The following is a 26,568-nucleotide window of genomic DNA, read 5'->3' as shown; positions in this document are numbered from 1 at the left end:
TCAGTGTGCTGCGATCAAAAGTGAAGGCAGACAGCAAATGTCAAGTGAAGCATAAAAGGAGGTTGCTTTCTCATTCAAAAACCACAGATGTGAATGAGGAAGTCACAGGAGGTGGTTGCACAATGCTTGCATTTTTACAGGCGGAGGACAAGTGACATGACTTTGAGTTTGGAAAGAAGATGTCAAAGTTATTATTCTGTTATTCATTTGATTGCAGCATTAACACCCAATAATTACCCAAAGCACATAGACCAAGATACTCCAGGATATATACCATTATTAGGAAATGTGTCATGTTTGTGTTTGTGTGCGTGTGTGTGTTATGTGCACACATAACACACAACAACTCTTTGTTATGCACCATTCACCAAGTCAAATCCCTTGTGTAACGTACTTGGCAATAAACAGTTCTGATTCTGATTGAGGGATAACATACTCCACTCTCAAATGGACACATTTAATTGTTCTCTATGAAGATTGTTTCGACGTCTAAAAGATGCCCAAAAACTAATCTTGTTTTTGAATATCAAGAGAGATAAATTGGCCAAACACAAACTGATATTGTTGAGTTTTTGTGTCAGGGCTGTGTAACAAAACACAACAATAATGGTCGATACTTGACATGTTTATCCCAGCCGAGCCACAAAAGGGATTCCCTGAGCTTTTAGGGAAGTGTACCACACCTCTTTCCAAATAAAACTTTCCAGTGCTCCTCTCTTACAGAGTGTGCCATGACCCATCTTTCATGCAGGGAATATACCCTCTCAAACTAGTTAAGCCACTTATAGTAGAAAAAGACAACCCCCTCACTTCCTGTAGAATAAACTAGGCATCCTCCCACTTTTGTGACATGGCAAGGCAGCCCCTCACTCTCAAACCAGTATCTCCCCACAACCACACGAATCGGACACATTTATTGCAGCATGCCTCTTTAGAGTCATATATCTGGGCTCTGAGAACCCCTAGTGGTTGTTGAGGGAATTCAAAGTTGTTCTTGCTCACTTTAATTGCCCCCACTTGATGTTAGCACAGTGATAATTTGACCCAATTTCAGTCTGAATTGTGTGCACATAATGTATTTTAGTAAATATATTCGGTGTTCTACCTCGGATGTGATAGTTAGAATTTGGAAGACAGCAACTCCCAGTAAGCCAAAGTGACGTTTACCCAGCATGCACTCCGGCTATGAGAAGATGAGGCAAGATGGCGACTAAAATAAGCAAAGAAAGTGCTCCTCCTTTTGATTGTCCATCATGGTGAGCAAATCCACATGCTGAAGTTGTAGCTGTCTGTTTCTAATGCAATACCATATGCAAATGAGCAAAGCAGCGTTCACTCATTCATATAACTGATCTTTTACGCAGAGATAAGCTTGTAGTAACTGTTGCTAGCGTTAGCAACTAAGCAAGCTAGCAAGCTAACTCGTTCACGTTGGTATTCATTTACAAATGGCGTTAGGTTTTACTGTCGTTTCTACAAGGAAATGCTTCACGTGTTAAGGTTAAGGGTGTCTGTTATAAGCAGAATGGGTTATGTGGTATTGATAGTGCGTTGTTTGAATATTTATTTGGTCTTTAATAGCATTGCAATAGATGACGACCGCTAACGCTACAAACGTTGTCATGAGAGGACTATCGTACAGGTCCACCGTACAAGCACTCGTTTATTATGAATAAACCTTCATGCGTGTCAAAAGAAACAAAGCTAAGCTATTGATTTGTTGTAACGATCAAAGTTGCACAAATGCTCAGGTTGTAGACTTTGTAAATGTTCAAAACGTTCACCAAGTGTTATCTTTCAGGGCAGGCAAGCCGCCTCAGGGGCTCCATCTAGACGTGATGAAGGGAGACAAGCTGATGGAGGTAACTTGGCTATTTGACTATGCAAATGACTTGAATGCACCAGATACGAGCCTGACGTTCCACTCTGTCCCAGATGTGTTGCACACTGGGACTTTCTTTGGCTTCATGGCTTCAAACGGTGCGAGAGCAGAATAAGCCCTGATATTTATGCCTTTCAGTGAGAAGGAACACTGTTCGGTTATGGCTCAGAGGCACAAGGACATTTTACATCACCTGTTAACCGGTTGTTTGAAAGACCTCGATTCACCGAAACTGTCTCCTCCCGTAGAAACTGATCATAGATGAAAAGAAGTACTACTTGTTTGGAAGGAACCCGGACTGGTGTGACTTCACCATCGACCATCAGTCATGCTCACGTGTACACGCCGCCCTGATCTACCACAAACACCTGAAAAGGCTCTTTCTCATAGACCTGAACAGCAGTAAGACATCACTCACAATCACACCTGTATACTCGTGTTGTACATAGAAACAGTGTCTCTCCACGGTAATGTAACATTCTGTCTTAACATTTGCAAACCACTTTATTTGATTTTCGCCATTTTAGCCCACGGTACTTACCTGGGACACATCCGTCTGGAGGCACACAAGCCTCAGCAAGTTCCCATAGACTCTACGGTATCTTTTGGGGCCTCAACAAGGACCTACACCATCAGAGAGAAACCCCAGACCCAAGGCACCGCCGGCACCGGGGACAGCAAGACGGGAGAGGATGAGGAGCTGAAAGGACTGCTCGGGCTTCCAGAGGAAGAGACGGAGCTGGAGGTACATAACGTTTCTCGATAACGACGATATTCTCGTGCTCTCAAATATGAATTGCATAAAGGGAGAAAGAAAATGGCTGCACCTTAATCATCACATTTGTTGCCCACACGGTAGACTGCTAATGGGCTTTATGAAGTGTAACATGAGTAATATGTTTATCAATGCCTGTCTGCATCCTGCCAGAACCTGACGGAGTTCAACACGGCTCACAACAAGCGCATCTCCTTACTGACTATTGAGGAGGGTAATCTGGAAATCCAGAGGCCTAAGAGGAAGCGGAGGAACTCCAGAGTTACCTTCAACGAAGACGACTCCATCATTAACCCAGGTATGACGAATTCAAGATTCTTGTGTGGAGGTTTTACAGCATGTAACTGAAAAAGGACCGTAATGAGATTTTACCTTGGACGTCATCCAAGTTGTTTTTACAGGCAGTAAACATATATAAGGGTGCTTTATACGAGGTTTGGAGCATTTCTATTGCTTTGCAACGGCTCTTAACATTAATATAGCTGAGCCGGCGGCTTGCAGCTAAGAGTGCAAACTCCAACTGAAGTGCAGACAGAGCTAACAGTATTTAGCTGAGAGGGAACTGGAGGGTGGGTGCTACACTTTTGCGACGACTCTGCAGGGCAGCACGGCGGCCGTGAACTTGCTAGTTGGCATTCTCTAATCCGGTAGACATTACTCCACTACTTGTTTGCAGCTATATTAATGCTCTGAATATCAAATTTAGCACCACTAAGTCATTTGTTTAAGTATTTTGAATGGGTTTTTGCAGTGAGGGGCCTCCCATGATGCTGTAAATATACAACCAAGCTATGTCATATGTGTTAAAGATATGTGATAAGATAGGTGCATGTCTACTATTCTTCTTTTAGGAAACAAAAACATTTCTCGATACATTTTAACACTTGTTATTTTTAATACTTACAGAGGATATAGACCCCTCGGTGGGACGGTTTAGAAACATGGTGCAGACTGCGGTCATCCCCATCAAGGTAAGCTTTGTTTTATGTCACACAGCACGATACCAGTGCTATGTTTCAGCAAAAATATGACTTGGAGTATGTATAACCGGTGATGTTAATACACTGTCCTCTCTGCTGCAGAAACGCAGATCAGAGGGTCACAACACTCTTGGTCTCGACGACCTGACTTCAAAGCGCATCCACGGCTACAACTTGGGTGGTGGTCTCTATGGGGACTTGCCCCCCACCAGTCACGAGAACCAGCCAACAGGAGCTCCGGGAGGTGCTGCTATGCAGGGAGGGCTTCCTCTGCCCTTCCCCAATCCGGCGCCCGAGGTGGACCTGGCCCCAGAGGCTCCCCAGCCCCCCGTCACACTCAACCCCACCCCCGTCACAGCCCCCTACCTACCAGAGACACACAACGAGCCACGCAAAAAGAAGTATGCCAAAGAAGCTTGGCCGGGGAAGAAACCCACCCCTTCACTACTCATCTAACAGTTTGTCTAAGCTGCTGACTCTCAGGTTACCAGCAGATACAGCAGGGACTGTGACCTGGCAGAGGGGGAGTCATTCACATCTCAATCTAGTTTTTTTTATTTTTTTATTTGTCGTGTTAAAAAAAAAAAAAGTCACCACACAGTGGGGTCTGTCACGAGATATCACCAACATTGCTATTGTCAGCAGTTGATAAGTTTGCAGGAATAAAGCAGAAGTTTGATTGCAAACACAATTAACATACATTTACACTTGGCAGTTAGCATTTGAGCCTCAGAGGTGCGGTTTGTCTGTGAGTGACGGGCTGGTTGTTTTGGTTGTTGAGTTGTATTTTTTTTTACTAATCACTTTTTCAACATTTTTTTTCACTCCGTCAGTGTTTTGATAATGCTGTCAAACAAATGGCAAAACAAACTTTTATACGAAATATTTTACCGTGAGGAAAGTCACAGAATCCAGACATGAAGTCCGTTTCTATCAAAACACAGGGCTGCTTTGAAAAAACCTCTTAATATAATGTGAAGCCTTTCCATTACATGGGTTAGACCGATAGGACATCAACTCAAGTTTGTTGTATTTGTCCAACAAGCCACTAGATGGTGACTTGTGCACAATGGTCAACGTTGTCAGTGAGCTCTTGCTGCAGACTTGCAGTTACTATTGTTTATGGCTTGTTGCACCAACCTCAACATTTCAAAATCCACACGGCATCTCGTGAAAGTGATGATGCAAACTTGTCGTTACTGATTTGGATTCTTCTGCAGATAAAAGCCACTCGCCCTGTCCAAACAGTATGTCGATCACATCTTGTTCTAATGTATATTGAGTTTTAAATGGTTTGTAGTATACTGTAAATATAAGAATTTTACAGTTTTCTATGTCGGCAGTTAATTGGACTATTATGTAGGAACAGAATATAGTTTTAAATTGGAACGGCAGCACAGTAACAAATACCAACTCGGCTGCAAAAATTTAAGAAATGCTCCTCAAAACAAAAGGTTTGGATTTAGTATGTTTTGATGGTCATGTAGCGTGTTAATAACTTTCTCTTGCAGAAGACTACAGTGCCGTTTACACAGTGAACTTTTCATATTCAGTTTGCCCCGAATTGACTTGAGACATAGGAACCATCTTTGCACAGTAACAGAATATCAGTTATTCATGTCACACATTTGCAACATGTAACTGATTGTAATTCCCAAGTGTAAAGGTCCCATGAAGTGGTATTCTCACTTAATTGGTGTTCACCCTTTTGAGAGAGGTATCAGACTGCAAGCTGTCAATCTTATTTTAAACAAAGAGGCAAGTAGTTGTAAGAGGAAGGTCGAGTTGATGGAACATGCAGAAAGATCGGATGGTAACGGTTGGACTGCACTAAGTCAGCACTAAAGACGAGCCGTTTTCGTGGGATCTTATAAGTGAAAGGTTGGAAAGGATCCGAAATCAACAAAAGACGAGGTGTTTCACTTTTACAAACTGTGCTGGTGACTTTTTGTCCTTGTGGATTTTGTAATCATATGACTGTAAATAAAAAATGAATTACTTTTGACTCAAAACTCTCTGCAGTGTTTTCAGCTGTGATTAAATGTTGAATTGCGTCTGTATTCCCTGAAAGGTCTTATGAAGGTATGGGATTCAATGGCCTCTAAGCAAACAGACCGGAAACAAAGACTTGCTCACGCTTAATTCTGGAGATATTCATTTACCAGATACCTCAGGAGTACTTTGGACCTGATTAAAATGAGTTAATGTTGCACGGACAAAAATTAATGTTTACACAGAGGCAGCACCCTTTAAAGTTTTATGAACTTTATTCTTTGATCAGTAGTGTGAAAGTGCATGTTACATTCTCATGAACACAAGAAAACAAATCAGCTAAACCTTTTGTGCTTTGACCTGTTCCTAATACCCATCAAAAACAGAACCACAAACTATATTATGGTGTATTTACAAATGAGGAAATTATTTCAAACTGATTTGGTGCAAAGGTCCTGCCACAATAGAGGTCTTATTCCTTTTTCCACATGTTAAACCGTTCCAGTGTGAGACAATGATTCTAAAATAGAAACAACTTCTTTTTCAGCAAGTCATTTCTAACCCAAAATGTTCAATCACTAAATAAAATACTTTATAGAGTTATCTATTTCATTATTATCCGTTAGTGATTCTATATCAGTTCTCCATTCAGGTTGAGCATTTACCCTTTTTGCAGGTTTTCTACAGGTTTGATCTTGATGTGGATGCCATTGATTGAGCGAAGCACCACTCTAGCAATTAACTTGGGTTTCTGAGTGGGGTCCTCTATCAGCTGGTATCTCTTCAGTATCAGGGCCGTCGCTACTTTCAGCTCATTCATGGCAAAGTTCTGACCAATGCAGTTTCTGAGTGGGGAAAACAAACAATATGAGAAATACTTTTATAGTTCTTACTGCAGGGCAATTGTATTGTAAAGTTGAACTTTTATGTTGACCATAAATCCATGTTCAGTCAATGATTGCATTTTTTTTCTGCTGGTAGCAAGAGTTGTTTACTAAAATCCAAAGGTTTGCATAAGGTATTTCTTATTGGGGTTTGTGCGTTGTTTTGAATTGGATCGATCCAAAGTTACACTGAGCTCTCTTGTTTCCTGTAACAGTTTGTATTGTGTTGGTGAAAAGGGGTTACACATTCACATACTGTGCAGACTGATCAGATGGAAAAATGATTAGAAAGAGAGTAGTTGTAGCCCTAGTTCATAGTGAGCCAGTCCAAATGATCAGGTGAGGACATACCTTGGCCCCGCTGAGAAGGGCACGAATGCATGTGGGGACCTCCTGGAAACATTCTCCGGAAGAAAACGCAGTGGGTCAAACTCCTGTTTCGACACAAGATAAAAAGAAAGGGCATAAATCACACAATTTGTCCCCTCTTTCAAGTCTATGCCCACTCACACCCCTAATGCTGTGAGAGAACACACAGTGGCGGATCTTCTAGAACCAGGTCACTATAGGCTTCGCATTAATTGTGCGCCCAATTTGACGTCACTCTTTATGTAGATATAGGGTGTTGGGCCACCACAGCAACGCGGGACCATAAGTTTTACTTTTATCATTGATTCTATGTACACCATGTAGTGAGTCGGCACAGGTGAGCTTTCGCTTCACAGAGACTTCTCAGGGTGATCTTCTCGACTTACATCAGGGTTTTCCCAGACAACTGCATTCCTGTGAATCCCAAACACACTTGTTCCAATAAGACAACCTGCAAATGAGAAAAAATAAAGTAGGTTTTGGATTGTGCAGAGACTGTAAAACAAGGTGTACTAAAGCAAATAGACTGGCATTTTCATATATTTTTTTGGAACCTGCTAAAACTATTTTAAGCATGTGGGTCAAAGGGTTATTAATGTATGCTGTATGTTGTGCAAGCATGACTTACGCCAAAGGTCCATTATCGAAAACCAATCTGAGACTTAGGTGACCAATACAAGTTAATAATATATTCTTCCAGTGAGGTCAAAGTTATTATATAATCAAGAGTATGCTGCTTCAGGCAACATACTCTTGTGTGACTATGTGAGCTTTCCAAAAACGGAAACAACAAACCTTTTGGCAAAGACCTTCCATCAAAGAAGGTCATGGGTTTGGTGGTGATTCTGGATATTCCTGGCACAGGAGGGTAAAGGCGGAGGGATTCTTTTATGCACATCGTAGTGTATGGAATTTTACTGAGATGCTCCCTTTAAAACACAGACAGACAGGCATTGGTTGTCAATATTCTAAACAAAAACAGTGACAGCCTAAAGCTCACCTAATCCAGCTGTTGTGATTCTGACTGGCACTGACTTGCATTGCACGTGGCAAGGTCGTCAACATTGTAAACCCACCACGCAAAGGTGTCCTTGCCATCCAGAGCTTGAATGATCTCTTCCCTGCAAAGCTTCTGGTGTTCCGGGTTGCAGGCCAGAGAGTAGAGGATGAAAGACACTCCACTGGCTGTGGTGTCATGGCCCGCAAACATGAAGGTGTCCACCTCTGCTCGTATATCTTCATCTAACAGACCCTGCTGATTCTCATCCTGAAGGTGAGAAAATAGAAATGTAAAAAAAAGACAAAATAAACACGCTGTTTGTGAATGTGCCACTACTACTACTACTACTACTACTACTACTACTACTACTACTAGAACTTTTTAAAACAAGTCCTGTACTTGACAATGAAACCATTGTAAAAGAACAAATAAAATACAAAGATAAAGAACAATGGCAGTCAGGTGAGTGCTGAGTTGTTGAAGTCACAGAGACAGGTGACAACAGAAACCTCACCGGGTCAAATGTAGAGCACTTGAGTGGGTTTAGAGGGAGGAGATTCAATGTGGTAATTTTGGGGTGGGGAAACAGCAATGATACCGGAGTTATAGTGGTGTCAGTGGGAAGTGTATTGTATCTTAACAGAAATGATTTCATATTTTCCAAAATGTACCCAACATTTTGATTGAAAGAGGCCTATGATCCGCCTTCTGAACGGGTTGGAATGACTTCAAGTCGTGGTGTGAAAGCTATTTATCTAGTGAAACGTTACACCGAAGGACAATATCATCTTTGACCTAAAAATGTGTTGTTGTGCCTCTACAGCAACCGATATCTACGGTCAGAAAATCAAGCGGGTGGAGCACTAGTTAAGCCGTAAGGCAAGTCAGACACTGGAAGGTCATGGGTGGTTAGAGCAAGCGGAAGCTTTGTATGGCCAACATTGCCTTATTTATTTAAAAAAAAATATTTATTTGACTTCATGCCGCTGCTGAATATTGTTTGCTGCTACTCTAAGGCTGTTTATGCTTTAAATGACTCAATACTGTTATTCAAACTATTTTCTCTATAGAGGGTGTAGTAGCAGTTGGTATGTTAGGGCCGTTTACAGGTTTGTGGTTTATTACAAAGTGAGCATGTGTACATTTCTGGATTCAGTGGATGGGAGCTGATATCACACATACTCTTGCTAAGAGAAGGATGTCCAGAAAGTCCAAGTTTCTCTTGGTCTGTATGCGATCCAGCTTATTGTCCTCCTTTAGTTCTTCTCTCCTCTTTCTTATGACTTCCTCTTCAAAAAGGACAAGACACTGAATGAGTATTTGCAGACTAACTCATAAAATGCAGCAACGTGTAAAATAATTGATTATATAACGAAAGCTTAGTGTGGGTATGCTAGATTGCAAATTGACCAAATCCAGTGTGATTGATATTTGGCAATTGTTTGGCAAATGTTTGAAGTTCTTACCTGTATGTCTGTGGGTCACCCTGCATGCTTTTCTAAATCTGAAGCCATGTGGGCTGAGGTAGAAAATGAGGTCATTGTGGTAAGGAAATGTCCGCATCCTCAGGTTAATGAGGTTACGTAGGTCATACACTGCTTTGATGTACGCATTTATTCCACTGAAATGAGAACGTAGGCAATCGTTAGAAGTCTCAATGATGAACGATTCAGACAGCTGAAGCAGCAAACATTTGAGAACCAAGACCAGAACTTGTGAAAAAGGTTCGTTATGGATTCACCTCTCCGTCTGACAGTTGCTGTTGTCGCTGAAGGCACACTTCAAGATGTTGTCTAGTGTCATGAGGCTCACGTGTTCAAACAATTCAAAGGACTCATTGCTGTTTGCATATCTTTCCCATTTGTCCTGGCAACAGTGAGAGAACAGATGTGACATCTCTGCAGGAGACAGAACAAAACTCCAACACACCCTTTGGCTCAACCGACTTTGACACACAAGTTTGTCCCCTGGATTTTCTCAACATTGCTAAGCCATTATAGTCCGTGTAGACTTATTATGAATTGTGATTGACACAACTAAACCGGCATTTACATACCAGCATAATGTTAGTAGAGTCTGACATCAGATTTATGTATGGTTTCAGAACATCATAATGGAAACCTGGGGTCAAGAGCCTTCTGTGTCTAAACCACTCCTGACCGTTTGACAGCAATAAACCGTCACCTAAAGACAGAGACGGAAAGTAGGTCAATGAGTAACGCGCCTTAACAAACAACTCTGTCGCTGCCGAAATAGGCAGTAGGAGAAGGGCAAAGCGGTCTTACCAATCCAAGGCTCAAAGAATCTGTATGCAAAATTATCTTTAGGCTCTGTTGGGAGACAAACAAATTAAAATTCTGTTACATTGACCTTTGGTTATAAAAAACATGTAGCCAATGTTGTATGTGATATCAGTAAAGATACAAATAATAATAATAATAATAATAATAATAATAACTCAACTCACCTGTTGATTTTAATACCGTTTTCACATAATCCGGATGGTGAATGTTGAAGTAACAAACAAAGGGACCAAACCACATTGGGAAAGCATATGGGTAGTGCTGTGCCCATTTCACAACCCTGTACAAGTCTTTCCCATCTTGTTTGAACTGAAACAAAATGCACACATATAGGAAGCTTAACCAACACTGTCCATCCTGTAGCTGAATGAGAACAGTTGGTTCGCCTGAACTCTAATGTGCAGAATATAAGTAAAAGTAGCAAAACCACAATATCAAAATATACTCAATTACAAGTTTAAGTCTTGCCTTCAAAATTGTACTTAAATACAAATCAATAATACATTATCAAAACATTTATTTCAGTATCACAAAGTGAAAGTACTCTTTGTGAATAGTTCTTTAAAATGTTGGATACCCTAAGCCTATTTTGAGACCTCTGCTCGAAAATGTCATACCCGTACTGAAAGGGGCTTATCTCGCTAACTACAAGGTCTATTTTAATAATTTAACATAAATAAACACTTGTGATAGTTTTTTAATATATGTACATATCAGTGTATATGTTACTAATTAATGCTGAATGAATATAACACACAGCTCAAATAAAAAAATGTCAGGTTCGCCTGAAAGAAAAAGCACTTTTATTGATTTGAAATGATGCAGACCAAGGTTTAAACGCTCTCAAATCAAATCACAACACGTCAGCAGTCCTTTTAAAAAAAATTGGCTTTGATAGAGTGAAGTATGCCTGAGAAATCAATGCCGGTGTACAGGTCAGCTGAGGTCAGCCAATGTCAATTCTGATTTTGGAAGCAGCCAATATAGCTCTTTTAAATACTATATAACTATTTATTTCACTTTTTTAACACTAATAGTGTTCAATCTATCTAATACAGCAGTTTGGCATCATTTTGAGAGCCTGTGCTATATAAAACCCTGTAAAATATGGCTAATTTTCGTCAGAATTTCAGTTTTACGGGATGTATTTGAACCTAACACAGCCTGTGATTGGCCGATTTGCGCAATTCTCAGTTCTGAACCCGGAAAACTCTGGGCATTGTAGTCATTCGTTCTTTGAGTTGTTTGACCGAATTTTAAGCCAATAAAATAATCGAAAACTGTGATCCGCCCCCATAGGTCAAACCCATTGGCCAAAACTGAAATTATTATTCATTCGTCATAGAAGCTCGTAGAGACTCAGTTGTTTGGAAAGAGGAAGGAGAGAGAGCAGCTGCGAATGCAGGAAATTGATCACATTTTTTTCGGGCCATTTTCTTCCAGAAAAACATCTAAAAGGTACGAAGCGTTTCAATATTAATGCTGTTAGGCTGTGTTTTGATCCGAGGTAGAATAATTATAACTTTTTAACGGTGAAAAGTAGAAATATTCTGAAGCTATAGTTCGATGTAGTTTGTTCTGCTGGTCCATGTGGATATTCTCTTTGTCTGAAAAGTGCCGTAGATTGCGGCTGGGATCGATAACAGAGAACATTGCTCGCCTTCTCATGGTGAGAAATAGGTGAAACTGTGGTAGTACTTGTAGTACCTTGAAGTACTTTGTGTATATATATATTTTTGAGTGATTAAAATAGGTTACATGGTTAATTTTATCAGAATCTCTTCATCATGTACGTTTTTTAAATATTTTAAAATATCATTTCATTCGTTCTCAAAAGTGATTTGTACTACATGTGTGTACTCTTCGCCCCCTTTAAAAGGGGGCTCTCGGGCTCAAGAGGATAATAGAGACTAGATCCAGGTGACGTTAATTTGAGCTATTTCTTAAATGCTGTGTATTCAAAAATGCATGATTATTTTACAGGTTGCATGTACTTTACTCATTTCTTAAAATCAGGGACAACACACATTAACAATGAAAAACATGTACATGTGTCTGATGAAGCCAAAAGGCTAGTAATTATGTAAACTATTTATCTGCAAAGAAACTTAAAACAAAAATATATATAATGTACCCTTTAATATTTAACAGTGTAAATATAAATACTGGTAGCAAAACTGTTTTTTTGCACTTATTTACTTGCATTATTTGTGTTTACTGTAAAGCACTTTGTAACTTTGTTTTGAAAGGTGCTAAACGGCCCATACTTTATGATTACAGTAATAATATTTAACAGATACACGCAGTTGCAGTTGCAGTTATAACGGAACCGAATTACCTCCTTCAGGTTTCCAAAGAGCCAGTGTGCAGGTGGTCCCGGAAAAGCTTCAACGTTTCGAAGCAAGAATCTTCTTTGGGCGAGCAAGATCGTTAATTTATAGACGACGGCAACAAGACAAAGTAGGGCGAACAAGTGATGCATTTGTGGCCAGCCCAAATGAAGTTTCACGAAAGCCGCAACTGAGTCCATTGCGGTTGAGCACGAGCCTCGCTGAAGCAAAACAAAAACAACAAACTCTCTGAACGCACTGAAGGTGGCCTTCAAGATGACAGAGTTGCGCGCATCGAACTTTAAAGTAGGCTACGGTAGTGTGACGTAACCATCGGTAGTGGAGAAGAACGCGCTCAGACCGACTCCCAAATGGTGACTTCACGTGCTGGCGGAAATATAGGAGTTTTGAGTATGGAAGTGTTTTAAAGACACATTTTCTTTTTTCATGCTTGCAGTGCTGTTGAGCAAAGCTTAAGATGTCTCCACGTCAATACATTAACTTTAAAGAGCTCATGACTGAATGGTGCCAGAATATTCTATGAGCCCGATGAGCTTGTTTTGCCCACATCTGAGTCATAATGCTCATGAATGTAAACGTTTCCACTGTTACACTTTCTAGACACGGTGTCTGCATTATGTTAACCTAAAAAAAACCTTACTCTAATTAACCCCTAGCACTGTTACTGCAGAGCATATATTTTCTTGAGGTAAAAAATCACCGCAAGCAAATCTTAATTTAAGCTTGGGAGTTAATTATATTGTATCGACAGCACAGCATCAGTTAGTGTTTTTCCTCAAATATATACCGAATGAGCGCAGATGTATAAACAGCAGTGAGTACAAATGCTGTATCTCAACACCTATGCTAATGCGGAAAAAAAAGTGAATAAATGTCACAGCATGAGAAAGAAGGTGTGGGTGAAAGCCACGACAAAAGTTCCTGTGAATTGGCTGTTAGACCGCTTCCGATGTGTCACTGTGAATTTAGTCGTTATGCTCAATCTAAAAACCTTCTGGTGCGATGCAGCTTCTCTGATCTGTGTTTTGATGAGCAGCAATAGTGTAACCACTGAGGGGGTGTTTCATTACTTCAGTGTTGTCTTTATCTCTAAGGAGGATTGAGTGCCTCAAGCACAATGCAAAAAGGCTTTGTTTTTCTACTTCTTATTTGTAACTCATCCCCCTTTACCTCAGGAAACAGTAAGTAACTGTACTAAATCTTTCATATTACACTGTATTTAGAATGCAATTTGGGAAGTTAGTGTTGTCAATACATTGTTTATATTTTAAGCTATTCAAGCTACTAGTAGCGTGTAACCGGAAACTTCTATTTTGGCAGCCACGAATCACCTTCTGTTCTCGCTGGGATGTCGAGCTGTGATACCTTGTAAACTTTACAGAAGTGATTCGAACTCTTTCGAATGGTCTTACAAGAAAGATGAACACAGCCACTCAAGCCGGATATATTTTAAAGATAAGACAGGAGTAGAGTACCACCAGCCGCTCCTTCGCTCCAGAATAAAGGTGCCAAGCAATGGTTCCTTGGTCATCGATAATTTCACAGAGGAGGATCAAGGCCTTTACTGGTGTGACAATTGTTTTCAAGACAATTGTTGGAATAAACCACCCACCGTCATCCTCAGCGTGAAGAAAGGTCAGAACTGTTGTGATTGTCATAATTTGTTCTTTTACAACATGAATAAAAGCACCTACATTTGCCTAAATTCATCCTTTATTCAAATAAACAAAACCTTTATTTATTTTCAGAAACTCTGATAGAAACTCTTAAGACATTCTACGTTATTGCAGGCATCAGTTTTACTCATGCATGTCCAGGCGATTCCATTAACTTAAAATGGACATTTGAAGCAAGTAACACGACCGCACTCAGGAACTCCGAACCAGAACCAGAACCAGACTTTGTGACTCACAAGTCGCTACACATTGTAAATGTCAAAAGAGCAGATGCTGGGAAATACACCTGCTGGAAAAGTGGATGTGATGGACACAAGCAGAGGCTACTTACTATCAACTTGTGTGTAATCACAGGTGAGAAAATAACACACACACACAGACAATGTCTTATGTCAACTCAAAATTAAATGTTGTTTTTTTTTGCTGTATTACAGTCCAGAACAGTGAGGTTTCATCTGTTTCTTGTGCTGTGACGTGTGACATGGAATTCAGTAACATCAAAGCAAACGGCACACTAAATGTGGAGACACGCACAAGGACGATATCCGTGCCTGTAGATCCAAATGGGTCTTTAAATTGCAGTGCAAAGCAGATGTTTTATGGACACACTACAGTTAACAGCACTCACGGGCCATCAAATGCTTCCAACAACTCTACAGGTGGGTGCTTTTTCTGTTTCGCTCTTCAAGGAGTTCGTGGGCTCGAATCAAAGGAATTTCATTTCTTATTTGTTTTGGTTTTACAGACTTACCTACAAAGCCTGGATATCTGATGGCAGTTATTTATGGAACATCAGCAGCCCTTACATCTCTTATTTTAATGTCACTTTTAATTTGCTACAGACAAAAATTGCTGGCAGGTAAAGTGTGCAGCTTTTTGTCATATTGAATTTTCCTCATTATAGTGGTAAGACTTTTGACATACCCCCGGATTCTGTTTCTGTTTCTATCTCCTCACAGCGTTTCCTGTTCACTTTTGTTGCTGTGGCTGGAGAGGCAGAGTAAGTAAGTGAGTAAGTGATGATGATGATGATGATGGCATAACCTTAAATGAAAATACATTTCTTACTTCTTACTGCAGGTGGAAGAGGAGACTTCAGTGGTTTATTCATCAATTGTCTTAAGGACACCAACAAACAACCATATGACTTATACGGACAGTGGTTGTGTGTATAGTAAAATAAAAGTAAAGAGAAAAAGTCCCGAATTAAGTTGTTCCATAAATGCCACTGTTTAAACCAGGGGTGTCAAACATACGGCCCGCGGGCCGGATCCGGCCCGCCACGTCATTTTATGTGGCCCGCGAATCTACCAGCAAAAAAAAAAAAAATGGAAATCGCGCACGGCGGAGCTCCTCCCCGATCCGCGCGCACACACCTCCACCAGCGTATGTGGCAGCAGCAGCCCCCCACCCCCGCCGACGACGACGACGACGAAGGAGCAGCAGCACCCCCCCCGCCCCCCCCGCCGACAACCGGCCCTTTGGGGGCAACCATGATGCCGATGCGGCCCCAGAGCAACAATGAGTTTGACACCCCTGGTTTAAACGATAGTAATTCATGAACAAAAAGTGTTTATGACTTCCGTCACGCGGTTCTGAGGGGAACTTTTGAAGCATTGGGTGATCTTTTTCCATTGAGAAGTTTCCTAACTGAGTGAAATGATCAAAGCAAATTCTCTACTACTCCATGTAAAAAAGCTATTTATTTACTCTTTTTTTTCAACACAGAAACACCCTTTCCATAATTCCTTGTGCCAGCATGACTTACAATTTAGGTGTTTCAAGCCCGAATATGTTTATATTACTTGTGTCTTTAGAAACTGTAGCAACAGGGCATTCAGTGGAAACTATACTAATACAATTATGCATGTACCGTATGCAAGTACATGTTTGGGGTATTGTACTGTATTTTACTTGAGATAGTGTCCCATTTTATTTGCTAAATTTATTTGACAGCTATAGTTAACTTGCAGAACATAATTGCACATTTTGTATCTAATTCTGAACTTTTGGGAAATGTTTTTGTTTGGAATAGTAATAAAGTGCTTTTGCAACATGATATTGATGCGTTTACTTAAGAATCTGAGGAGTTCTTCCATCATTGCTTACATGTTATTGCATCTTAATGAGAATCCAAAGATATGCCTATACACTGAAAGGGGCCCTGGTGCACAAGTGAATAATGAGAATGTGTATTTTTAATACTGAAGGACAGTTTAGTGATAGTCATTTTAGTTTACTACTTGCATTTTTTTTGTATGCAGGGTTTTTTACTTTGAATTAGGTATTTTAAACTAGCATTACTTCACTTCCTTTGTCACTTATAGGAAAATAACTATAGTCTACTCCAGTACAGATGTAAACGTGGATAACTATTCTGGGAAAGAATAGGAAATGGAGAAAGAATGAAGTGAGATTTGAAACAAGTGCCTTAGGAAAAGGTATCCCAGTTATCTTAAAATCTTCACAGACACGGTTGAGAACAAACAAGAGTGTGGGAATCTTCCAAGTATCTATTTCCAAAAGGCTGTCTGACCAGTTATCAGTGTATACAGCAGAGACAGTGGCAGACATTATTGGTTTGCAGTGGGTGGAAGAGGTCGGACCTGACAGTCAGTTCAAATTAAGCAGTTGTTGTTAAAAGCACGTAGTCTATACTTGAATATTTACTCATTGAACTGTCAATGTTTGCTAAGACTACACAGAGGTGGAGTGCAGTTCTTAAAGGGAATGAGTATGCCGATGAGTGTGCAAAAAAAGGGCATAACAAAATGAAATAACTGCAGAAGGAAATCAGTGATTAAAAGAAAAGAAATGGAGAGGTGGCAGAAAAAGTGGAATGAAGATGAAGGCGAAGAAACCGAAAGAGGTATCACAAAATACAAACATCTTAGTCAGAATGTAGTAGTACTTTAAAGTAACAGAAGAAAGGAAATAATCACAGCAAGACTTAAGAGTGGTTAACACAGCACCATGTTTGTGCTGGGCGAAAGGATCAGTGACAAGTGTGGTAACTGTGGAGTTAAAGAACATGTTGAACCCACTTCTGCGTCTGCTCTGCCACAAATACAACTGTAGAAGAAGAACCCTACATACACAACTCCAGTAGGTGGCTGTGATGCGCCTCAAAGTTGGACGCAACAGCAGCAGAAAAAGCAACAGAAGAAGAAAAGTAAGCTTGATTTTCATACACTGTTGTCGGCTGTGTTCATTCTTTTGCTGTCCAAGCAGTTGGAATATTTTTGTTTTATTTTAATCGCCTCTTTGTTTCCAATAATAAATATTGGTCATTCAATTCAAGTACCGTAGCTAACGTTGAAACGCGCAGCACGGTAAGTTGGTTAACACGCTATTGTAGCTAACAGATGCTAGCTGCTTTAGCTAGCTGGGTATCTACTAGCTAGCCGTGTGTCAATTGAACAATCACAGTGACGCCTACGGATCCTCGGTCTTTACTGTGGAGACAGAAGACGGACACTCCCAACTTTTAGCCGGTGTTCCCCATCAAGTGAAGAGCTGCATTTTGTCATTTTGTCAGGTAATGAATCGAGCTACTTTTGAGAGTGAATTGGCGTGAACTCAGTTAACTGTCTAATGGTGAGGGTGCAGATATAGCTAACTAACGCTAACTGTTATTGATACGTTACTCCTACAGTCAAAAACAACGTGGTGCCTGGGTAAATATGGAAGCCCCGCCTGTTACAGCGATGCCCGTCACCGGAGGCGCAATCAATATGATGGAATATCTGCTGCAAGGTAAGAAACATCCACAGCTGAAGACAGACAATGAAACACCTCTTCATACGTGTTAGGAAGCTACATGGCCCGTAGGAGTAAATTGTTGCAGGACTGATGTGTTACAGTGTTGTATGAGACTGCAATACTGCCAGCATAGCAAAGATAACTACTTTTAACCTTAAACATCTGCCGTGTTTGTGACAAAGGTCTCTTTCCTTTTTGTCTCACCTCTCTGTGGCTTTAGTAATATCAGCTGATGTAATGTTGGAGTGTTTTTTTGTGTAGATGTAAAAAATGTAGGTGCAACGTATTGTGCAGACCTCACACCACATTGTTTACATGTTTTATATATTTATGCATGTTTCTCTACCTCTTATCAACGCAGGCAGTGTGTTTGACCAGGCACTGGAAAGCCTCTTGCATCGCCTTCGAGGTCTGTGTGACAACATGGAACCGGAGACGTTTACGGATCATGAACTGGTTTATCTTCTGAAAGGCCAGCAGGGGAACCCTTTCATTCTGCGTGCCCGGCGGTCCCTCTCCCACCCCACGTCGCCGTGGCACCTACGCTACCTCGGCCAACCCGAAGTGGGAGACAAGAGCCGGCACGCCCTGGTGCGCAACTGTGTTGACGTGGCCGCCTCTCACAGCCTGCCGGAGTTCCTCAACGAGATGGGCTTCCGCATGGACCACGAGTTTGTGGCCAACGGGCACATATTCCGCAAAGGTGCTATGAAAATTGTGGTTAGCAAGCTGTCGCGCATCCTGGTACCGGGGAACACGGACAACACAGAACGCCTATCGCTTTCGTACCTGGTGGAGCTGAGTGTGTTGGCTCCCGCTGGCCAGGACAACATGTCGGAGGACATGCGCAGCTTTGCTGAGCAGCTTAAGCCCCTGGTTCACCTGGAGAAGATAGACCCCAGCAAACAGAGACATTGACATCATTTAGAGGGTCGAGTCATCTCCGGCCACCATGGACAAACGAGATTTTAATAATGTTTACATTTGTTACTGAAATTAAATGCAATTCAACTTTGACTTAACGGCTACACCTCTGGTTCATTTGTTATGTGAGCTGGACATGTCTACAGTCATACAAAATATTCTTGCATTCCATAATTTCTAACCAACGCGTGGTCACGTGTGACGTTTTGACAACAATTATCACTTTTTCGTCAATTCATACTGTACAGTTTTGTTTAATTCTCCTTGCTAATTCATTTACGTCTTTAATAATTAATTGTACACTGTTTACAAAAGAAACGATAGTGATGTATCTAAGTATAAATAGAAGAAATGTAAAAGTGTAAAGCAGTAAAATAAAATAAGTATTGCTAAAAAAACAACTTCCAGGCAAGAATAAGAGTAAAAATATAGTTCTCATGGCTGCTGGCCTATTTATTTCTTTAAGTGGTTTAAGTTCTCGATTATGATCTTTTATTAAAAAATACCTAGATTTGATTCTGTGTGGCAGGTTTAACACCTAAAAACATACGGTTTTATACCAGTTTATACACATCACTACATTGTAGCAGCTGTTTCCTCCAGTATGTTGCTCAAAGACCTGTTTTTTGACTAATTTAATATGATTTGTGTTCTATGTTCAACACATTTTACCCCACTAGGGGTCTCTCTTGCTCTTTGTTTGACTGGCAGCTGAACTCTACCTCAGACCATCCACAGGAGCTGTGGTTGCCATGGAAATAATTAGCTGTGAGATCTGCACATCTCCCCCCCCCCCTCCAACTCTAATTACCTTTCTCAATTGCTTAATGATACATAGACCTGTGAAAGCCGTTCTTTCTTCCCCCCTCAACAAAAGCATTGATTTCCCCTCTCTTCCCCTCTCATTTCTACTGTTAACCCATTAGTGCCTCTTTCATGGGAACTTGAGCTGGGACTATTACACATGAAAGCACTAACGCTGCCTCAGGATCCCTCCCTCTTCATGCCGAATTTTCCAAAATGGCTTGTACACTAGTGTGTCAACATTATGGCCAATCTGCAGCCGAGACTGAAGTAACTAATGCACATCCTGTCAGTTAGGATAATAATGTGGGCAATAAGACAGGAGTGCTTCTAATAATACCCCCCCCCCCCCCCCACACACACACACACACACACACATACACACACAGGAAGATGCGTTTGCAGGGGTTGCAATGTAAAGCGAGCGTGTCTGAAGGGAGAGCTCGAGGGCAGATGGCTGTCTCTACATGTTGACCTACCTGCATATCAAGGCTGACGAGGACGAGCTCGCTGAGGTGGAAAGGTGAGATGACATTGCTTCCACATACAGAAAATGCACCTCGAAAAACCACCCGATGAACACTTAAACATGCTGTGCATTCTGTTGCTATAGGATTCTTTATATTCGTCTATTTTGAGGGCTGTTCTGTGCTCAAATTGAACCCAACGTCATAGTTTGGTACACAAACGTTGCCAGTCAATGAGAGCCCGGATTATCTGATGGAGACAGTTTTATGTTCCAGCAACCATGAGCAGACTACTGGCCCTTAGGACGAAAGCGTGATGTTTCAGCTCTGAGTGAATTATGTATTAAAGAGGCAGATTCCTCCCAGCCCAAGGCTTTATATGTGCAGCATGGATACACTACAGTCTGCTGGCTTTCTTCCACATAAACTTGTGTTAAGCACGGTGCTCTTTGGTGATGAGCTGGACTCCCACTGCACCTCCACTCCACATTGCCTGGAGAACAGGGGCATAGCTAGGCTAATCGGTGTCTTGGCATCGGGCCTGCTCGGCTATTGTAGATGTAGCCAACTAACTTAACTTGGACGAGTGGGGGGGGGATTTGAACTTGTTGCCGGAGGCCATATGATATTCTGCGTGGTTTATTATAAGAAACAGACTGGAGTGACACCGATTCCAATGCATGCACACAAAAATCCCGATAAGTCTATGAATACGGTAAGAGAACGTAACTGATCATCAAATTGATTACTTTTCACTGTGAGGTTGTGATTTTTGGATCTGGGTCTGCACCCTGCGGGAGTCTGGAGTCTGAGCTGAAGGGGTTTGTGGTGAACCATTTAGTCTGAGTTCACAGGGAATCCGATGACGACTAGAGAAATAGCCAATATTCTGACTGATGGTCTCTTTGCCGATGTGGGTCATGTGGAGTCATCGGTGTTGGACTCAAACTGTCTGATAACCTGTCAAGAGTCCATTATAGTACCTTTCAATAGATCAAATAGAATAGATGGACCTCTGGTTCGACCTCTGAAACGGGGAGAGACACCGTCACCTGAACGTGCCTTTACTTTCCATTCCACAACATAGCTTTAATTAAAACTCTTGGCATCAATTGTCTTTGCTGCCTCTGAGCATCATGTTCATAGTTGGCAGCGCACACACCAAGATGCCACAAAAAGCTGGCTCTTGCTCGGGGCAGGAAGTCTTTAAGTCAACCTTCTTTGGGCCCGGTGCCACGGAGGGGTGAAATCCAGCTTCGTCTACTCGGGAACGTTCCCAGCACTTGGATTTGAGCCCTCTCCTTCATGTGTCATTGAAGACACATATGCTTGTTAGAGAGTGTGGGTGGATGGCTGAGAGGGGAGGAGAACCAGGGGGGGGGAAGTGTTTTCCCAAACAGGCATCGATCTCCCAAGGGTGTTGTTGAGGCTTCTCCAGCTTCCTCTCATCCTAATCCCGCCGGGCGGAATGGTTGACGGGAACACATTGCACAACATCGTGAGGTCCTTGATGGCCGTCTACTGGCAGTGCCAAGGAAATGAGGATTGTCCCTTTTCCCAATGTGAATGGAATTCCAGGGAACTTTTTCGGGGGGAGAAATTGACAGGTCCAAAGCTCTGCATCGCTTGTGGCTGACTGTGATTACTGCTGTGCAGAACATGCTGTTCCAGGATCAGCTACTCAGAGCCTGAAGCCAGCCACGCTGCCTCTGGAATGTCTGGTATGGGGGACAGCGTAGCAGTCGGCCTCGAGGCGACCGAACACATATGTAGTTTTTAAAGTCGTGCTGCCTGGGCCTCCCTCTTCTTTGTTTGTCTCAGTCAACTCTTCTTGTTGCTCTGGAGATTCGGTCCAGCTGTGAGCTTCCGTCATTTGTCTTCCCAATTACTTTTCTTTAACTTTACGTGCAATCAAGAGGCATTGTGTTCTCTTGTGTCACCAACACTCTGGCACCCAGGGGTTTTACTTGTGAACACGCGTCATAAGTAGCGCCTTGTATTACAGACTAGAGGATCATTCTCCAGCGTTGATTTTGATTTTTGCTGTTGGCACATATTTAAGTGGCCAAATGACAATGAATAGATCATTTCCCATTAATCAAATGTATAGATGCAGTAGGGCTTGCAGACTTCTTACACAAACTAAGCAACATGACTTTTTAGCCATCTGATCCCAATGATGTTTAGCATCAAGTCATTTCTATGACACACTATGACACATCCTCCCGCATTTAAAAGTGTGCTATTTTTGACACACATTTCTCAACATTAGTCATGTCTGAGTGCACACAGTGTGGCCATATTGTGAAACGTCTTAAGTATAGCTTTCATCCGTGCACGCTTTGCACGAAGAGGGCGGGGTCCTCAGGCAACTTACAGCCTTTGCTGCACAGGTGCTTATTTTACTGGGGCCTGTGAGCTGCGCATGTCTCACCCTGAAATTTGAGGGTGTTTTGTTACAGCTATGAGTAGAATATGTTGAGTAGAATCTCCCCTATGGTTAAAAAAAAGGCTTGCGTTGAACGGCTTCTTAACTTCCAAATATTATCAGAAATTGTAGCTGAGTGTGCAGCGTGCGTGAGTGTGTAGAAGTAGGAATGCCTATAAAAGTCCATCCATAAATTATATACAGCAACCATCAACATAACAGGTGCGAATGTGCATAAAACTGCGAATCAGATTGTTGCTGTAGAATAGCTTGTAAACTCAGCAAACCGTTTGGAAAAAGGTGAAAGGTGAAGTGCTGTGTGGGGCTACCATCCCACCTTTTTTTACCTACAAAAAAAGTCATTGTTAATGGCGTTTATGGGGGAAATAAACAGCCAATGGGATTCGTGCACCTGTGACTGTGTGCCCGCCCTGCTGTCAGATTTGGGGAGGCGGGTGGTGGGATGGAGGGGCGGAATCTCCCTCCCTCAGTCAGTGTAGCAGAATTACGCACTCGGGTCTGACCGGGGCTGTGTCTGCCACAGCAGCGCGTCTTTGGCGTCCAGTCTTGGGAAATGCGATTTGAGATGATAATGTGAAAGTGTTGTATGCCTCCTGACTTTGGATGGAATGCGGAGCAGAGATGATCTTTCAATCTGGCCTCTGAAAAAAAGCAAAAACAAAAAACATTTCACCTCACTACTCCCGGATTAAAATCAAGGGTTTCCTAATCTCTCCTAATCTGGACTAAATCGGTCTAATCGGCATATAAAATTACACTGGCTGAGGTATAGCCCGCAAATAATCATCAGAGGTGAAACCTCCTGCGCACCGCGAGTTCTCCCTGAAGGGCAATTGGACGCTGCACACGTTGCTCTGGACAATTTGCTACGCACAAAGACAGACCGGGCACTGTATTTTTAAAAAGACAAAACAAATATATATATAGCCGGACAATCCCCCTGTGTAATTTACACATTGTCTTGTTTTATCCCCGCCGGACGAGGAGGCTGGCACACAAAGCGCCGTGTGACGCTCTGCCAGAGAGATCGTTATGCAGAGTTTCCATTAAGAATTTGGGGTTTGCTCCCTCCGTTCGTATCAGAGATGGTGGTGAGATAGGTGGAGACAGAGAGAGGGAGAAAGAGGGAGTTCGGGGTTTCGCTGTAATCATGTTCGGAGAGTATTGATTTCGTGAGCGCACTCCAATTGGCAGCATCTCCACTACAGCGCCGGCGCGTCATCCTCGGTTCACATCGACGGAACGAGTTGTAAGCAAATGAGAACATGTGTGGGATCTGAGAGAGTGAGAGAAGGCAAGGGGGGATAGAGGGGAGCAAGAGGAAGGTCTGATAAAAGACTATTTTATCAACCTGACAAGTGGATACGAAATTGAATCGCTGGACTATATTCTTTTTTTTTTTTTTTTCTTTCTTTCTTTCTTTCTTTATATTTTTCAGACTGGGAATTTATCGATTCGTCACATGCGCACGCCTCTTCATTATAATTGCAGACAGTTGGGTGCTGTTCAGGCTGAATGGACTTGAATGTGCCGCTGCCAGCTTAATCCGTGCAGACTGGAAGATTTAATAATTCACGGTAATCACGCATTATCGCCTCAGTGGATGCTCTCAACGCAGCTCTGATGATTTCTCCCCCTTCTTTCCTCGTTCCTTTCCTCTTGTCTTCTGGAGGATTTATCGACGACTGCTTTGCAAATATGCTCCTTATCTGAATTATCATCTGTTGCTGCAACTGGATTGAGAAGAGCCCCCAATGACTGGCTCTGACACGCGCTTGAGATTGACTGCCTTGAGGTGATGTGGACTGTTGAATGAGAAGCCTTTTTATCTCCGTTTGATTATTTTACTCCAGGTAAAATGGACGAAAAATTATTGTTACTTTTATTACTTCTCTTATCTCTACACGCGAGGCTGTGATTTTTGCTCGTATTCACCATGATCCTTTTACTCCGTTGAATTGCTTCTTATTGATTCAGACTGGAAGCTTAACAGCAATATTACGAGGCGAATTTCAACGTGAAGTGACACTGAGGACAGTTGGATATTGGGGTCGTGGAGGTATTCCCCTCCCTTGCTCTTCGTTTGATTAATTCCCTTTTCGACGGAAGGGTACATGTTGATGATGGAGGACGACGAATTGGACGCTCATCAGGTTGATTCGGATTTCGAGCCGCAGAGCCGGCCTCGCTCGTGCACCTGGCCGCTGCCATGCCCGGAGGATTTCCCCGGTGTACACGAGGTCAGCGGGGGTCTTTCACTGGCCAACATCAAGGTGGAACCAGAGGACGTCCCGGCTTGCATAGCGGGGCTCGTGGGCGGAACGCCGGGAGAGCTGAAGCATCCAGCCGGCGCCCCGGCACCCACGGGCGCGACGCACCCATGCCTGGCTGGCGCGGCGCTCGATGTGACCGGACCGCTGCGCAAAGCCAAATCCTCGCGGCGGAACGCGTGGGGGAACCAGTCCTACGCGGATCTCATTACCCGCGCCATTGAGAGCACCGCAGAAAAGAGACTCACGCTGTCACAGATATACGACTGGATGGTCCGCTATGTGCCCTATTTCAAGGATAAGGGCGACAGTAACAGCTCAGCTGGCTGGAAGGTAAGGGATAAAACGCATGTTGGGCGTTTGACGTGTTAATCACAGAGTGATAATAGCGAGTATTATTCCTATTCGCTAACCCATTATACCATGTTTTTTTCACCCCTCGTGGCATACACATGTCACTATGGGATTCCGTATCGGTTACGCATGAATGGTGCCATGCGTTATCTTGTCTTAGTTCATTACAGCCGTCAGTCATTCTAATAGATCATTGATGGCAGAATGTAATAGACTGGAGTGTAGTCACTTGCTGTGTGTGTGTGTGTGTGTGTGTGTGTGTGTGTGTGTGTGTAACACGGCTTTGCTCATCCCAGAGCAGATCATGATGGGCAACAGGGTCCGTAGTGGAGCATGAAATCCTTTCACCAGGAGCAGCACCACAATGGTTAATGATTTATTTCTATATCTGCTGCGAGTAAATGAGTCGGTTAAATAGAATCAACTATTCAATCTATTTTCATGCAAATAGCTCCACACACACACTTTCTACTTATCAGTTTAAAAAACACATCAGCAGGGGGGACACTTGTAGTTGGAGATCACAGGTCAGCTGTCCACGATGTAAATATTCAGACGGGTGTTCACTCCTGACCACAGTCCACCACCGCTGCCTGTCTGGCTGAGCGCCTGGAGAAACCCCCTGGACATCTGCCCATGTTATCAGCCTCTTCATGTTGCTATTCATTATGGCCAACTGAGGACAGGGAGATCAGCAGGGCAGCAGTGCTTGTCCTCATGGTGCACCTGTGCTGAGCTGAGACCTTAAGTTGAATCTAAAAATACTTATTTCCAATGTGTGAGAAGTTAGAGGCTGTACGATGATGATGGCTCTTTGCGAAAGGCATTTTCAGTCATAGGAATCCTGCAGTTTTTTTTTTCTTTTACTAAATCAAGACCACTAAACAGGACTTCACATTTAGCCAAACCCGTTTTCCAGCATAAACCCGTTATTGAATAGGCTGTTAATGCTGATTGCTAAGATATCCCATTAAATATTTACAGGAAGAATTATTGAGTTGGCAGCATTACCTGATTTCTACCCGCCGAGAACTACGAAGGCGTGTCATTCATATCATTAAGTACAGTCAAAAACCAAAATGATGGCATGTGTCCAACAACATGCATTCATAGTTTTGCCTTCCAGTCCGTTGTAAAAACTTGCTGTACTGCTGTTGCGTAACACAAACTCTGTTACCGCTCAGAGTTAAGCCTTAATCATGAGCACCAGACTGACACCTAAAGCCTGTCCCATTTAAAGTGAACTCTGATAAGGTGTGTCTCCAGGTAAACTTTGTCTCATTAGCACCAAGAGTCTGCAACCACGGGGCCTCTTTATCTTTAGCG

At 42.3% G+C, this 26,568-nt stretch overlaps 4 protein-coding genes and 1 long non-coding RNA gene across 5 annotated transcripts in view; 4 read left to right on the top strand and 1 right to left on the bottom strand.

Moving 5' to 3' along the window:
- Positions 1-1,185: 1,185 nt before the first annotated feature.
- On the top strand, positions 1,186-5,637 carry ppp1r8b (protein phosphatase 1, regulatory subunit 8b). Its single transcript, XM_079163981.1, has 7 exons — positions 1,186-1,256; positions 1,802-1,862; positions 2,131-2,284; positions 2,410-2,627; positions 2,811-2,955; positions 3,564-3,628; positions 3,740-5,637. The coding sequence occupies exons 1-7, from the start codon at positions 1,204-1,206 to the stop codon at positions 4,091-4,093; spliced, it is 1,050 nt and encodes a 349-aa protein (XP_079020107.1). The 5' UTR covers positions 1,186-1,203; the 3' UTR covers positions 4,094-5,637.
- Positions 5,638-5,901: 264 nt separating this feature from the next.
- cyp4t8 (cytochrome P450, family 4, subfamily T, polypeptide 8) lies at positions 5,902-12,764 on the bottom strand. The gene is made up of 12 exons (XM_079165329.1): positions 12,524-12,764; positions 10,350-10,494; positions 10,168-10,212; positions 9,939-10,066; positions 9,624-9,748; positions 9,349-9,503; positions 9,065-9,171; positions 7,959-8,149; positions 7,678-7,811; positions 7,269-7,333; positions 6,865-6,947; positions 5,902-6,474 (listed from the first exon to the last, which is right to left on the bottom strand). Exons 1-12 carry the CDS (start codon positions 12,713-12,715, stop codon positions 6,291-6,293), a joined length of 1,554 nt encoding a protein of 517 aa, XP_079021455.1. The 5' UTR covers positions 12,716-12,764; the 3' UTR covers positions 5,902-6,290.
- Positions 12,765-13,441: 677 nt separating this feature from the next.
- LOC306700336 lies at positions 13,442-16,194 on the top strand. The gene is made up of 6 exons (XR_013767204.1): positions 13,442-14,171; positions 14,285-14,566; positions 14,647-14,871; positions 14,958-15,071; positions 15,172-15,212; positions 15,293-16,194. It is a non-coding gene; the product is annotated as an uncharacterized lncRNA (long non-coding RNA).
- Positions 16,195-17,385: 1,191 nt separating this feature from the next.
- Positions 17,386-19,319, top strand: med18 (mediator of RNA polymerase II transcription, subunit 18 homolog (yeast)). Its single transcript, XM_079165081.1, has 3 exons — positions 17,386-17,750; positions 17,868-17,968; positions 18,336-19,319. The coding sequence occupies exons 2-3, from the start codon at positions 17,896-17,898 to the stop codon at positions 18,890-18,892; spliced, it is 630 nt and encodes a 209-aa protein (XP_079021207.1). The 5' UTR covers positions 17,386-17,750; positions 17,868-17,895; the 3' UTR covers positions 18,893-19,319.
- Positions 19,320-24,118: 4,799 nt separating this feature from the next.
- LOC306700290 (forkhead box protein O6-like) overlaps positions 24,119-26,568 on the top strand; it is a 29,115-nt gene continuing 26,665 nt past the window's right edge. Inside the window, exon 1 of the mRNA XM_079165274.1 lies at positions 24,119-25,221. Within this exon, the coding sequence (XP_079021400.1) occupies positions 24,733-25,221 (489 nt within the window). The 5' untranslated portion in view covers positions 24,119-24,732. The remainder of the gene's footprint in view (positions 25,222-26,568) is intronic.

This window comes from Pholis gunnellus, assembly GCF_910591455.1.
Source record: "Pholis gunnellus genome assembly, chromosome: 8".
Taxonomy (NCBI): domain Eukaryota; kingdom Metazoa; phylum Chordata; class Actinopteri; order Perciformes; family Pholidae; genus Pholis; species Pholis gunnellus.
Note: the sequence above shows the minus strand (reverse complement) of the source record. Positions and strands in the feature narration are given on the sequence as shown.

Coding starts and splice junctions, on each gene's coding strand:
- ppp1r8b (XM_079163981.1), top strand. CDS start 1,204: ATGGCGACTAAAATAAGCAAAGAAAGTGCTCCTCCTTTTGATTGTCCA. Junction 2,285..2,409: donor TCTCATAGACCTGAACAGCA/GTAAGACATCAC, acceptor TCGCCATTTTAG/CCCACGGTACTTACCTGGGA. Junction 2,956..3,563: donor CGACTCCATCATTAACCCAG/GTATGACGAATT, acceptor TAATACTTACAG/AGGATATAGACCCCTCGGTG.
- med18 (XM_079165081.1), top strand. CDS start 17,896: ATGGAAGCCCCGCCTGTTACAGCGATGCCCGTCACCGGAGGCGCAATC. Junction 17,969..18,335: donor GATGGAATATCTGCTGCAAG/GTAAGAAACATC, acceptor TTATCAACGCAG/GCAGTGTGTTTGACCAGGCA.
- cyp4t8 (XM_079165329.1), bottom strand. CDS start 12,715: ATGGACTCAGTTGCGGCTTTCGTGAAACTTCATTTGGGCTGGCCACAA. Junction 10,213..10,349: donor AACGGTATTAAAATCAACAG/GTGAGTTGAGTT, acceptor GTCTCCCAACAG/AGCCTAAAGATAATTTTGCA. Junction 9,749..9,938: donor ACTCTACTAACATTATGCTG/GTATGTAAATGC, acceptor CACTGTTGCCAG/GACAAATGGGAAAGATATGC.